General features: G+C 39.8%; 1 protein-coding gene across 1 annotated transcript; it reads right to left on the bottom strand.

Annotated features, from left to right (window-relative positions):
- Positions 1-1,886: 1,886 nt before the first annotated feature.
- Positions 1,887-10,072, bottom strand: esd (esterase D/formylglutathione hydrolase). The gene is made up of 9 exons (XM_042482320.2): positions 9,919-10,072; positions 7,933-8,007; positions 7,685-7,773; positions 6,796-6,894; positions 5,605-5,729; positions 5,336-5,455; positions 4,187-4,285; positions 3,007-3,174; positions 1,887-2,273 (listed from the first exon to the last, which is right to left on the bottom strand). The coding sequence occupies exons 2-9, from the start codon at positions 7,998-8,000 to the stop codon at positions 2,193-2,195; spliced, it is 849 nt and encodes a 282-aa protein (XP_042338254.1). The 5' UTR covers positions 8,001-8,007; positions 9,919-10,072; the 3' UTR covers positions 1,887-2,192.
- Positions 10,073-12,782: the final 2,710 nt, after the last annotated feature.

The following is a 12,782-nucleotide window of genomic DNA, read 5'->3' as shown; positions in this document are numbered from 1 at the left end:
CAAGTCAAGTCAATTTTATTTTTAAAGCCCCATACTGACAAACCACAGTTTTCCTCAGAGGGCTTTACAGCAGACAGCATCCCTCTGACCTTACACCCTCACGGGGCCTAAGACCCCCCCCCCCCCACACACACACAAAAAATGGAAGAAACCTCAGGAAGCGCGGCTGAGGAGGGATCCCTCCTCCAGGACGGACAGACGCGCAATACGTGTCGCAAATAACAATTAAATTACAATAATGACAAAAAAGCAGCGTGTAGTTTCTGGCAGCTGCTTTAACCTGAAGCTTTCTCTAACTGCGAGATTCTTATAGTAACGACATAGATTCATGAAGTAACGACATAGATTCATGAAGTAACGACATAGATTCATATAGTTTCTCATTTCCTGTGGTTTCACTTTACTGCGGCTCCACACACCCACTGAAGGACAGCTGTGTGTCTTTGAAGTGGGGCTGTGTGAGACACTGATGGACGGTCTGTACAGCTGCTGGTTGGCGCGCTCCCGGTTTGCAGAAACACACGGGGCGCGCGGCCCACCAAAAAATCAATATCAATCTCTAAGAGTACGCTGTATTTAGAGTATTTTCACCGCTTCATCGCGCCCTAGCGAAGCTTTTTCCTTTGGCACTAATTTTTTCATCCGCCGCCGGTGATGCTGCTGGTGTCTGCTGTCTGACCACAGACTGTAAATAAAGATTAAAGATGAAATGAATGAAGGTAAAGATTCTTTATATTCAGTCTGTCTGACCTGCAGCTGGATTCAAACACGCAGGAAATCAGACTGTTACATCTGATGTTTCACTGTAAAGCAGCTCTCAACTCACTTTATTTCATTTGACTGAGACCTGCATTTAGTTTGTAACAAGATTTAACAACAACAACGACGACAACAACGACGACGACAACGACGACAACGACGACGACAACAACAACAACAACAACAAAGACAACAACAACAACAACAACAACAACAAAGACAACAACAACAACAACAACAACAGCAGCAGTTCCTCACAGCACCAATAACAGTGTCACGTCCCGCTTCACAGAGACGTGTAGACGCAGAACAGAAGTTTCTTCTCCTGCAGCTGCTGGAGCTTCTGCTAAAGTGTCCACATCTGGACACTTATAGAGGACATTAACCCATTACTGCACAGACAAAGACATGGACCTGCGGCAGACAGTGGAGGACAAACACCTGCTGAGACACCATGACAATGAGAGCGGAGCGGACACCAGCGGAGACATGGGCAGAGACACCCATGGAGACACCAACGGAGACACCGGCGGCGACACTGGCACAGAACGAGAGCCGAGCCGAGCGCACAGTGGCCGCGGAGACACAAGGCAGAACATGAAGAAAGGGCGCTAAGCTAATTATTGTGATGTTGTTTTATTTAGTTTTTTTTTAACGAGAACAGCGGCGGCCCTCCAGCGTGTGGCGCTCTGAACTCTGAGCCTCAGTCTTCTCGCTGCGCTTGCGCGAAGCATTGGAGCCGCATAAAAAACATAATAAAGAACAACGTAAATTTGACTTGTTATTTTGTTTTCGTTTCCTTGTTTATTTGATTTTTCCTTTCAGGCAAATAATGAGAAAACATGTCTACTTTCCATATTTGATTTACACGGAAAAACAAATTCTCGCTCGTTTTTTAGTTTTCCAGGCGGAACTGAATAACTGAATGAACGGATGATACACTTATTTACAATTTTATGTTTTAGTAACTTTTACATATTTTTGCTTCTCTGAACCATTATGTTGCAATGTTTGGATATACTGAACTTTTTTTGTCAATGGAGACTGGAAAAAAAACTTTACTGTGATGGAGGAGACGATGTGGACACTTTCACTCTGCAGGTCAACAAAGAACAAAAACACCTAAATGACTCAAATGAGACTTTTAATGCTCAAAAATGCGCCTGACAAGCTGGAAAATCCACATGATCACTGTCAAGAAAAAAGGAAACGTTTCCTGTGAAGTTACACAAAAATATCTTTAAATATCGGAGACTTTACGATAGTAAGTGCTTTTAAACTGAAGGCACAAAAGCTTCAGACTCATTTTCTTAGAGACTTTGACACCCGGCTGACAGGTGCTGTTACTGTAATTCATCCTGCAGGAAGTGATGTGATTAATGTCAGGAGAGCGGCAGAGCTGCACCGTCCTCTTCTTCAGTGGTGTCAGCGGTTCAGGCGTTGAGGAACTTGGCGTGGTGTTTGATGTGGTCGCTCATGAAGGAGTAGATGAAGAAGTAGCTGTGGTCGTAGCCCTGCGGCACCAAACACAACATTAATCAGACCCATGTCGCAGTTTCAGCGTGTTTATCTTTGGTTCCTAAATGATCTCTGAATCAAACATTTTTTTAATGGGATCTTTACAACATCTGAAACATGAAGTCAGTTATTAGAAAATTAATCGACGCGTTCTCCGGTTCTTTGTTTTTTTTAGTTTAGTGAAGCACAACATACTGTATTATTGACAGTCGTAGAAACATCCTAAAAACCGAGAAACACCCAAATCCTAAAAAACGTCCTAAAATCCCAAATATGTCCTAAAGTCCTAGAAACATCCTAAAATGGTAGAGACATTTCAAAATCAGAGAAACGTCCTTAAATCCTCAAAATGTCCTCAAAATCCTTGTAATGTCCTTAAATCCTACAAACGTCCTAATAATCAAGAAATGTCCTAAAACCCTTAAAGTCTGAGAAACGACCTAAAATCTTAAAAATGTCCTAAAATCAGAGAAAATCCTAGAAATGTCCTTAAATCCGACAAATATCTTAATATCCAAGAAAGGTCCTAAAATTGGAGATGTATACTAAAATTCCAGTAACGTCCTAAAACCCGACAAACGTCCTACAGTCGTGGGGTCCTAAAGCCCTCATCTTAACACGCTCTGGCTCCTGTGGTACCACAGCGAGGGTCTGAGGTCCCGGTTTGGGATCAGATGTGGACAGTGAGCGGCGCTGCGTGAGTGTCAGAGCGAGAGCGGAGGAACTGACCGGCTGCAGTCTGAAGACGACGGGGATCTTCTTCTTGGAGCAGACGGCGATCAGGTTGTCGGGCAGCAGCTGGCTGGCTGACAGGAACTGATCGTCACGGCCCTGATCGATCAGGATGTCCAGCTGAGGGCCGGAGTACGCCGCCGCCAGCACGGTGGCATCGTACGCCTGAGAGAGACACAGAGGAGTGCTGAGGACAGGAAGCTGCTGACCTTTAACCCTTTGAAACCCGGGCTAACTGGCTGATCCTCTCAAAAACACAGGAGGAAGGCAATGAGAGAAAAAGAAGAAATGATCCAGATGATCCAGTGTGCAGAGTGTGCAGAGTGTGAAGGGTGTGCAGAGTGTGAAGGGTGTGCAGAGTGTGCAGAGTGTGAAGGGTGTGCAGGGTGTGCAGGGTGTGAAGGGTGTGCAGAGTGTGAAGGGTGTGAAGGCTGTGCAGAGTGTGAAGGGTGTGCAGGGTGTGAAGGGTGTGAAGGCTGTGCAGAGTGTGAAGGGTGTGCAGGGTGTGAAGGGTGTGAAGGGTGTGCAGAGTGTGAAGGGTGTGAAGGGTGTGAAGGGTGTGCAGAGTGTGCAGAGTGTGCAGGGTGTGAAGGGTGTGCAGAGTGTGAAGGGTGTGAAGGGTGTGCAGAGTGTGAAGGGTGTGCAGAGTGTGAAGGGTGTGAAGGGTGTGCAGGGTGTGAAGGGTGTGCAGAGTGTGAAGGGTGTGAAGGGTGTGCAGAGTGTGAAGGGTGTGAAGGGTGTGCAGAGTGTGAAGGGTGTGAAGGGTGTGAAGGGTGTGCAGAGTGTGAAGGGTGTGCAGGGTGTGCAGAGTGTGAAGGGTGTGCAGGGTGTGAAGGCTGTGCAGGGTGTGAAGGGTGTGCAGAGTGTGAAGGGTGTGCAGAGTGTGAAGGGTGTGAAGGTTGTGCAGAGTGTGAAGGGTGTGAAGGGTGTGCAGAGTGTGAAGGGTGTGAAGGCTGTGCAGAGTGTGAAGGGTGTGCAGAGTGTGAAGGGTGTGAAGGGTGTGCAGAGTGTGAAGGGTGTGAAGGCTGTGCAGAGTGTGAAGGGTGTGAAGGTTGTGCAGAGTGTGAAGGGTGTGAAGGCTGTGCAGAGTGTGAAGGGTGTGCAGGGTGTGAAGGGTGTGCAGAGTGTGAAGGGTGTGAAGGGTGTGCAGGGTGTGAAGGGTGTGCAGAGCTCTGACCTCCCAGGTGGACCTGTCGGAGCCCAGGTATCCTGAGAAGGCCTTCTGTCCCCAGGGACACTGCATCGGGTTACAGATGGGAGCGAACGCAGAAACAGCCTGCAGGACGAGAAACCAGATCCAGAATCAGATCCAGAATTGTCGGTTCACATACAAAGAGTCTGACTCCGGTTTGTACAGACACACAGAACACTTTACAGAAAGACAGAAAGTGGCGATGTCTTCGTCCTCTCTGAGGTCGTACATACAGGGTGTCCACTCACTGTCATGGACACAATCTCAAAACGACTTTTCAAGGACCCCGATTTTTTTTTCTTAGCCGGGATTTTTTAAACATATACAATTCAAACTCTTTTCAAATATAATTTCAACTTTCCACCTGATGTACACGAGCACCAATTTGAAAAATCCAACAGTAACTTATGTCATACAGGTTCTGTCTGTTATAAATGGTGTCATTTTGGCAATTTAAAAAAAAAGTTCTATAAAAATTGCCAAAAAAAAAAAGAAAACGAAAGAAAGAAATCACACAAAACCCTTTAAAGAAAATATGCCTCCCAAACTTGTTTACTTTGAAACACACATAAATAAAATGAAGAAAACAAAAAAATCTATAATAAAAGCAGCCAAATAAATAAATAAAAGACAAGTCAAACTTTTTTTGGTTTTATTTAGAAAAAATGCCTTCAAAGCCGCGGGCACGTGTTCTTTACAAATCAGCTGTAAAATAAATACAAATTCTAAGCATTTAAAGTTGCCAAAAGTGCTTTAAAAATGATGTGACGTGCCTTCGTGGTCAGACATGAAGAGAGAGACGAAACGTGGAAAGAAACTGAAGGAAAATTCGTGATAAGTAATTATTAAAAAACAACCAAAACGTCAGACATCAAAACAAAAATAAAGCTACGTTTCGTCACCAGCTACAGAAAATAAATTCTCCGTTATGTCATATTAATCTAATTTAATTTATTACACAAAACACATTTCCATGATTTTTCAAACCTTTCAATGATTTTTTACAAGTTTCATGTCTTTTCCAGGCCTGGAAAATAAAACTGTGAAAGTTTTCCAGGTTTTCCATGACCGCGGGAACCCTGTACACACTGTATACTACACTCTGCCCCACTCTACTTCACTGATGTGCAGTACCTTGTATTTCCCAGGGTTCTTCAGGGCACAGATGAGCGCCCCGTGTCCGCCCATGGAGTGACCGCTGATGGACACGCGGTCCGGGTCGGTGGGGAAGTTAGCGTCGACCAGTTTGGGGAGCTGAGAGAGACGGAGATCACACAGAGCATCATTAGCTCTGAGTCTGATTAAAAAGGGAAGTTTTTGCACAGATGGAAATCTTTGTAGCTGTTCTATGATTTCAGCTAAAAACTGCAATTGTTTTTTTGTGTGATATAAATCCAACGCACCTCCTCGGTGATGTACGAGTACATGCGGTAGTTGGTCTTCCAGGGATCCTGCGTGGCGTCGACGTAGAAACCAGCTCCGGTGCCGAAATCCCAGTTCTCATCCTCCCCCTCGATGTTGCAGCCGCCTGATGCAGGACGGGACACGGTCACCGTGGATTTATACCGCAAGTCTTGATCCAGATTTGTTGCCTGCTGATTAGCAGCTGATTTTTTTCTGATCTACCCTTAAAAGAGACCCAAATTTGATATCTGCGTTTGCACCCCCCTAACCTTTGCTCGAAACGCGGCTGTTTCCACTCCTGCTGTTATGACCTCTGACCTCTTCGTACTTTGAGCTCTTTATTTTCCGCCGGCACTGGAGCCGAGAGCGTTTCAAACCGCGCTCTCACGCTGTGACTGACATGTCCTCAGATATTTGTTCGTTTTGACATGAATTCAAAAAATAAATAACACCAGAAAATGCTCCCATGAACTTTTATTAAATGACATTTATTGAAGACGTCACACGTGGAGGTAATTTAATAACCGTTCATGGGATCATCCTCTCGTGTGCAGACTTTATGTATTTTTGGAATCTGTCTTGGCTTTGTCCAGCACCGACTCATCCCGACTTTATGAGGTTCACGCTGCTAAAACAGAACCCGCTCCATGTTGGTCAGTAAGAAGTATTTATATTTTTAAAAGGAAATTTATGACAAATGTTTTTAATTTGGCTTCAAATTTGGATAAATGTCATAGCCTTTGTTTTTTTTTGTTTAAATAATTGTTGTGTTTATGTTTAAATTCCTGAAATTTATTTAGTTTTTCATTCAATTGATTTTAATTTACTGATTTTTAGTATTTTATTCATTTATCAATGTAATTTTTAGTCTTGCAAAATGTTAATTGTTGTTTATTTTTGTTTTTCTTTCTTTGTTGTCTGCAGCATGAGTTGCATTGTAAGTAATGACCAGGAAGCATGTGTAGAATAAAAAAAACTCACACTGCTAATTCTGCAGCATCAATTTCAACCTTACCTTTTGTTAAACATACAACACGTGTTACAGGAGATCTGTGTCAACTGATTCTACAAAGAGGTCAGTGAGGAGAATCAGCGTTCAAAATGTGACATTTGAGCCAAAATAAACAGAGCTCATGTTAAAGGTGTGTGTGTGTGTGTGTGTGTGTGTGTGTGTGTGTGTTTTTTCATACGTGGGCTGGTGTCCGGAGCGACGATGATGATGCCATGCTCCGCAGCAGGGATCTGACTGCCGGCTTTGGTGATGAAGTTTTGCTCTGTGCACGTCAGACCTGCAGAGAAATGATTTCAAAAAGCACAGAAAACAGTCAAAATTGAGCAGAAATTATCTTTTTTTTAAATTTAATTTAATTTTTTAAATCTTTTTTTTAAGTTTTGCTTTATTTTATTTAATGATCTATCATTATTATTATTATATCATTATCATTCTCATTATTACTAGTATGATCATTGTCACTGTTATGTTCTACTGTCTCTTTGCCGCTGCTGTTTGGCTCCCCCTGCTGGGCTGTACTGGTGCTTGCATTTGTGGATATAATTAATCACACCTGAATGAAATTTGTGGCACCTTACACAAAATCCTCCAAACACTTACTAACAAAATGAACAAATAACAATAACTGAAAACAACGTTCATCTGGGAAATGCCAATAAATCTGATGCTGAAAATAGTCCCAATAAAGTCTCTATTTTCCTTCTGTTTCTTTGATAAAAACTACAGAGAGCAGCTGTTTGGGGAAATTACAGATGTTTATAAAAAAAAAGTAAGTAATGAAAGTATTGGGAGATAAACATTATGATTTTTTCTTTTTCATGAGTAGCATTTGTTAAAAATATAAAATACAGAATAAATGAGTTCTGATCGTTTCTTCTTTGTCCGTGGAATTTGTTCACAACAACAGCAGAAAAAGCCTAAAATCAGCCTTTGAGGGTGAAATCTAAGCTTGTGTGCTGAGAGTCACCGCACCAGTAGAGCTTCATCTCTTTAAATAAAATAAAATAAAGTAAAATAAAATAAAATAATTCCCTCATTGATCAGCAGTCAGTCGTGCCGTCACTCACCAGACAGCCAGTACATGACGGGACACTTGTCGGTGTCGGCTTTGGGAGGCAGGTAGACGGCAAACTTCATCTTACACTTGAGCTCGGTGCTGCACGGAGGAAACACACACACACACACACACACACACGCGCACACACACGCACGCACACAAATCCATAACTTCACTGATGTTTTGTGTGTGTTCAGAATCGATATGGATCAATAATTCAGTATCTCTGACTGTTTGAAGGCTCAGCTCAGATCTCACCTCTCGTGTTCGAAAACCTTCTGGAAGCCGCCTGCGCACTTGTTGGAGGACACTTGTGTGAGAGCCATCTCCGACCTGCAGACGGAGCGGAGGGATTAACACAGAGCGTCCGTCGTTAGCTGGAAAATCATCAATAACTTAGAAATGTAATGAGATTTATAGATTCTTTGTCTCATCAGGGTTCCCACACATTTTTACCAATGAATTAAAAAACCTTTCCAGAATATTTTAACCCATTTCTTGCAAAGAAGCTTCAAAATTTTATCCCTTAAGGACTGTTTGGTGCATTTTACGCGCTTTTCATTCTTAATTTTTTTGTGGTAATTGTGTGTGTGTTCATGCATATGGCATACATTTTAGCAGGATTGTGTATCTGAGTGTAATCAGTGAATTTCCAGCTCAGCTCCTACAATAAGTCTAAAATACACTGTGGAAATTAAATAGTTACATTGTTACAATTGTTGCAAATCACTGCATTACCCCAGGCTGTGATAATAAAAAACTAAACTAAAATAAATACAAATATTTAAAGCTTGTGCTGGCAAGGTTCCTTTAACATTTAAAGGGTTAAAATTCTGAAAGCTAATGAATATTTGATATTTTTGTTTAGGACTGATGTTGGTTAAAAACAAAAAACTAAATAAAATGAAAATCATATTAATGTATAATATTTTTATGGCCTGATTTTGAGCATTTGACACAGCGCAAAAAATTAATAATAAATAAAAATCAATGTTGCTGCTAAACAATGACATATCCTGGGCTGCGATAATAATTAAAAAATCTGACTTTGCATATAGTACATTGAAAATAATCTATTTTTCCCATCTAAAACCACAGTGGCATCATGAAAAAATGGCATTAAAAGGGTTCAAATTCTGAAAATTAATGAATATTTATCATATTAATATATAATTTTTAAAGCTTGATTTTGAAAAGCACATTTTGTGTGAGAGTGATATGAGTGTGAGTATCATTAAAGCGGGCAATAAGGGGTTAAGTGTTAAACCAAAAAGTCTCCCTCTTCATTCCTTTAAGACTTTTTACATCGTATAATAAAAACCCTAACTGTGTAATACCTTACACTGTAAAACTGTGGTATTCTCTGAGACAGTATTTATACTTTGAAAATGTCCGTTTACAACTCTCTCTCAGTTTTAACCACTTTGAGATAAATGTCACCTGACAGCGACATACATGTGTGTTATCTCAGGAGCAAAGGTGAAGCAACGCAGAGAGAAATTTTAACAAAAAGCACCACACATATGGATGTGCATCTGTCCTGTGGGAACAACACACAATACTGACATTAAACACTGCTCTTATTAAACCAGACCAAATAAAGGCAAACAAATATAGTATCACAGTTTACTGTGTAAAATTGGTGATCTTATCGCTTCAATAGTTGGATAAATAAATAAATAAATTTAAAATATATATATTTTATGTGAGTTATTAAGGCAAATTTAAACGTTTGATTTAGGTAATAACATTTGCTGTGACTTTATAACACCAGTGTGATTAAAATAACTAATTCTGCATATATTTAAAACACCATGCAAAAACGAAATAGACTCCAGTAAAGTCCGCAGGTGACAGCCTGCAGACAATATTTCCGTTTATTTAAATCAGCAGCTGGCAGCGACCTCTGACAAGCAAATACAAAAACGTCTGTTCATTCAAACAAACATCGTTTTGCAAAGTCCATCATTAATATGCCGAATTGTCCAAAACATCTTTCAGAATGAAAGACAATCTATCAACATAACGTTAACTATTTTAATATTTAATTTTAAAGCAAAGAAAAATAAAAATCATCATATTTTGAATAGACTTTGGTGTAGAGTCGGTGGGAGTGCATGCAGAGATTAGCACGTTAGCTCGTGCATTAGTTGTTATTTCAGAGTTTCTGCTTGAAATTATAACGCTTTACAAGTTGATACAAAGTAAATGTACAAACTAAAAGTATAATTATCAGGTACAGACCTTACTGAATCGCAGTTTTTGGTTGAAAGTTGGGCTGAACTGGTTTGCTAACTTCCCCGCCGGTGGAGTCCAGAGCGTGCAGAGTCCAACAGCGTCAGGGTGAACGTGGTGACGTCACCGATCCGCCCCCTCCACGCTGTACGTCAGAGACGTATCGCGCACGTTCAGACGCTAGATGGCAGAAAAATACAGTTAAAAAAAATAAAAATAAAAATAAAAATAAAAATAAAAATAAAAATAAAAATAAAAATAAAAATAAAAATAAAAATAAAAATAAAATAAAAAGCGAAAAACGGCACAATTTCTGTTATTCAAAATGTGTTCATTTTTGCAGGGTAATGTTATAATTTGTAACCAAAGGTGGAAGAGGTACTCAAATCTGTTACTGAAACAAAAGTAGTGATACCACAGTTTAGAAATACTCTGTTTTAAGTAAAAGTCCTGCATTCAAGTACCAAAAAATTGCCAAAAAGCACTCATTATGCCGAATAGCCAATTTAATAATAGTAATAGCAATAATAATAACTTAATAACTTTGGACTTTTTTGATAAGCAAGCAGCAAAATAAATCACTATGTAAAAATAAATACACACATGTTCATCCAAACAAACAAGTAGATGTAAACTTTAGTCAGATTTAAAAAGTTATAGAGGAGTGCAGTTTTAGCATTTTCATATATGCCAATGACGACATGCATATGTATGTCAAAGATTCAGAAGTCCTCCGGCCCAGTGGACATGCATCACTTCCTGAGTATAATGTGTCTGAGCGCAGGATTTTTACTCCTGAAAGAATTTTTCCAGGAGCTTTTAGATTAAAAACCTTGTTTTCTTAATTTTGCAACTTTTTTGTTTTTTCACCTATTTTTGTTTTTTTTTAATTTACGATAGCAACTTGTTGCTTTTTAACAAAACACCTTGTTTTTTGTACTATTGCAGCATTTTTTTTTACTATTGCACCTTGTTTTTTGTTTTTTTTTTACTGTCTATATTGTATTATTCTTTGTTTTTATACCACCTGACCGTCCTCTCCCTCCGTCAGCCTCCATCATTCTCCATCTCCTCCTCATATCAGCGGTCTGCGTCGCCCTCACCGGCTCCTCACAGCAGACTGTGGACTGCACATGTTTATTAATACGGTACAGCAGCACTTGTGTCCTGTCTGTCTCTGCAGCCGCTTCCTAAATTAGACCGTTTCAAATCATCCTCCGCCCCCTCCTCCCCCACAAAAAGAAAAGGCATTTAAATAAAATAAAATGCTCTCAGCCTCCCCAAATACGCTCCCAGCCGTGCAGCCGTGTGTGCTGGCAAGGTTCCATTTCTAACCGGATCCGTCACACGTTTCTGTTTTCCTGCTCGTCATTTATCTGCAGAGGGACACCTCCGGTCCTTTAACTGGACTCATGTGGACTGAGATCAGTCTGAAGGCTGAGGGGCTCCAAACCAGCTCCAAGACTGCTGTGAACTGACCTCTGACCTCTGACCTCTGACCTCCCACACTCAGGGACCCAGCCACTGACACATGAGAAAGACCTGGACTAATTATTTTAAAACATTATGAAAAGAGAGAAAATGGTTAAAGTATTTTGAGGATATTGAGAGAACTTTCATTATTTGAGAATTAAATATGAATATTTTGATAATAAAGTCAGAATGTTTTGAGTAAAATTACATTTTGAGAATAAATGTCTAATTTTTTGAGAGTGAAATCACAATTTTTTTTAAAAATTAAGTCAGAGTATTTTTGAAAGTTATATTTATTATATTTTGAGAAAAAAAGATGGATTTTTTTGAAGAAATCTGAATATTTGAAAGTAAAATCAGAATATTTTTGAGAGTAAAATCATGCAATTTTGAGAACAAAGTCAATGTTCTGAACACAAAGTCAGAATATTTTAGTAATATTATTATCTGAGTAAAATCAAATCATATTTTCAAAATGAAGTCATGATACTTTGAGTTTGAAATCACAATATTTAAAGTTAGTACATTTTGAAAATAAAGTCAGAATATTTCTATAAAATTGTAAGAACAAGTCATAAAAATGTAACTATAAAATAATATTTTGAAAAAAAAAATCAGAAGATAAAACTTTAAAATTTCCATAAACAGGACAAACTTCAGCAGTAAAAACCTTAGCAGAGGACATATGTTTATACTTTCTTCATAAAGACAAACTGCAGTACCTGTACCCGGTGATTCATAGTTACTGTGGTATTTACATTACAGTGTGCAGTGTCTCTGTGTGTCTTGCTGTCTGTCCAGCGTAGAGACAAAGTCTTCCTGTCCCTCCAGTCTCCGCAGGTTCATCAGGAAATGTCCATTTATCATTCATGTTCTCGTCAGACGCTTTGTGTCCACAGACGGACAGAAAGTATCAGATGATTCTCCGGACGATCACAGAAAGACATAAAACTACACTTTATTGATTTAAAATTCATCAGCTGTGAGTTTTTACAAAATCGCCGCAGGAAAAGTCAGGCTGTTTAATTGGAAGCAAAACTTCTGGGATATTTCTCTTCATTCAGAATCAAAGCAGAAATTACATATAAAACACATTAAAAGTGATGTCACACAGCGACTAATGAATGATGTCGGCTCCTCATCGATTATTAAAGCTGAAATCATAAAACACGTCTCTTTCTCACAGATTAATTATTCACAAATATTCAATCAAGACGTTTAACCCCCGCAGCCATCATCATTATTTTATATATTTACTCGGAAAAGTCTGTTAATTCTGATCTTCTGAAGAGACATGAGAGCAGTGGTTCCCAACTGGTGGGTCACAGCCCAAATGTGGGTCGTGGGTTCATTCTGAGTGGACCACAAATGACTGGTGACCGTGCCATGTTTGTGAAAAA

The sequence above is a fragment of the Plectropomus leopardus genome, chromosome 10 (assembly GCF_026936395.1).
Source record: "Plectropomus leopardus strain MGB_pleo_1.0 chromosome 10, ASM2693639v1, whole genome shotgun sequence".
Taxonomy (NCBI): Eukaryota; Metazoa; Chordata; class Actinopteri; order Perciformes; family Serranidae; genus Plectropomus; species Plectropomus leopardus.
This window is presented reverse-complemented; position numbering and strand designations above follow the sequence as displayed.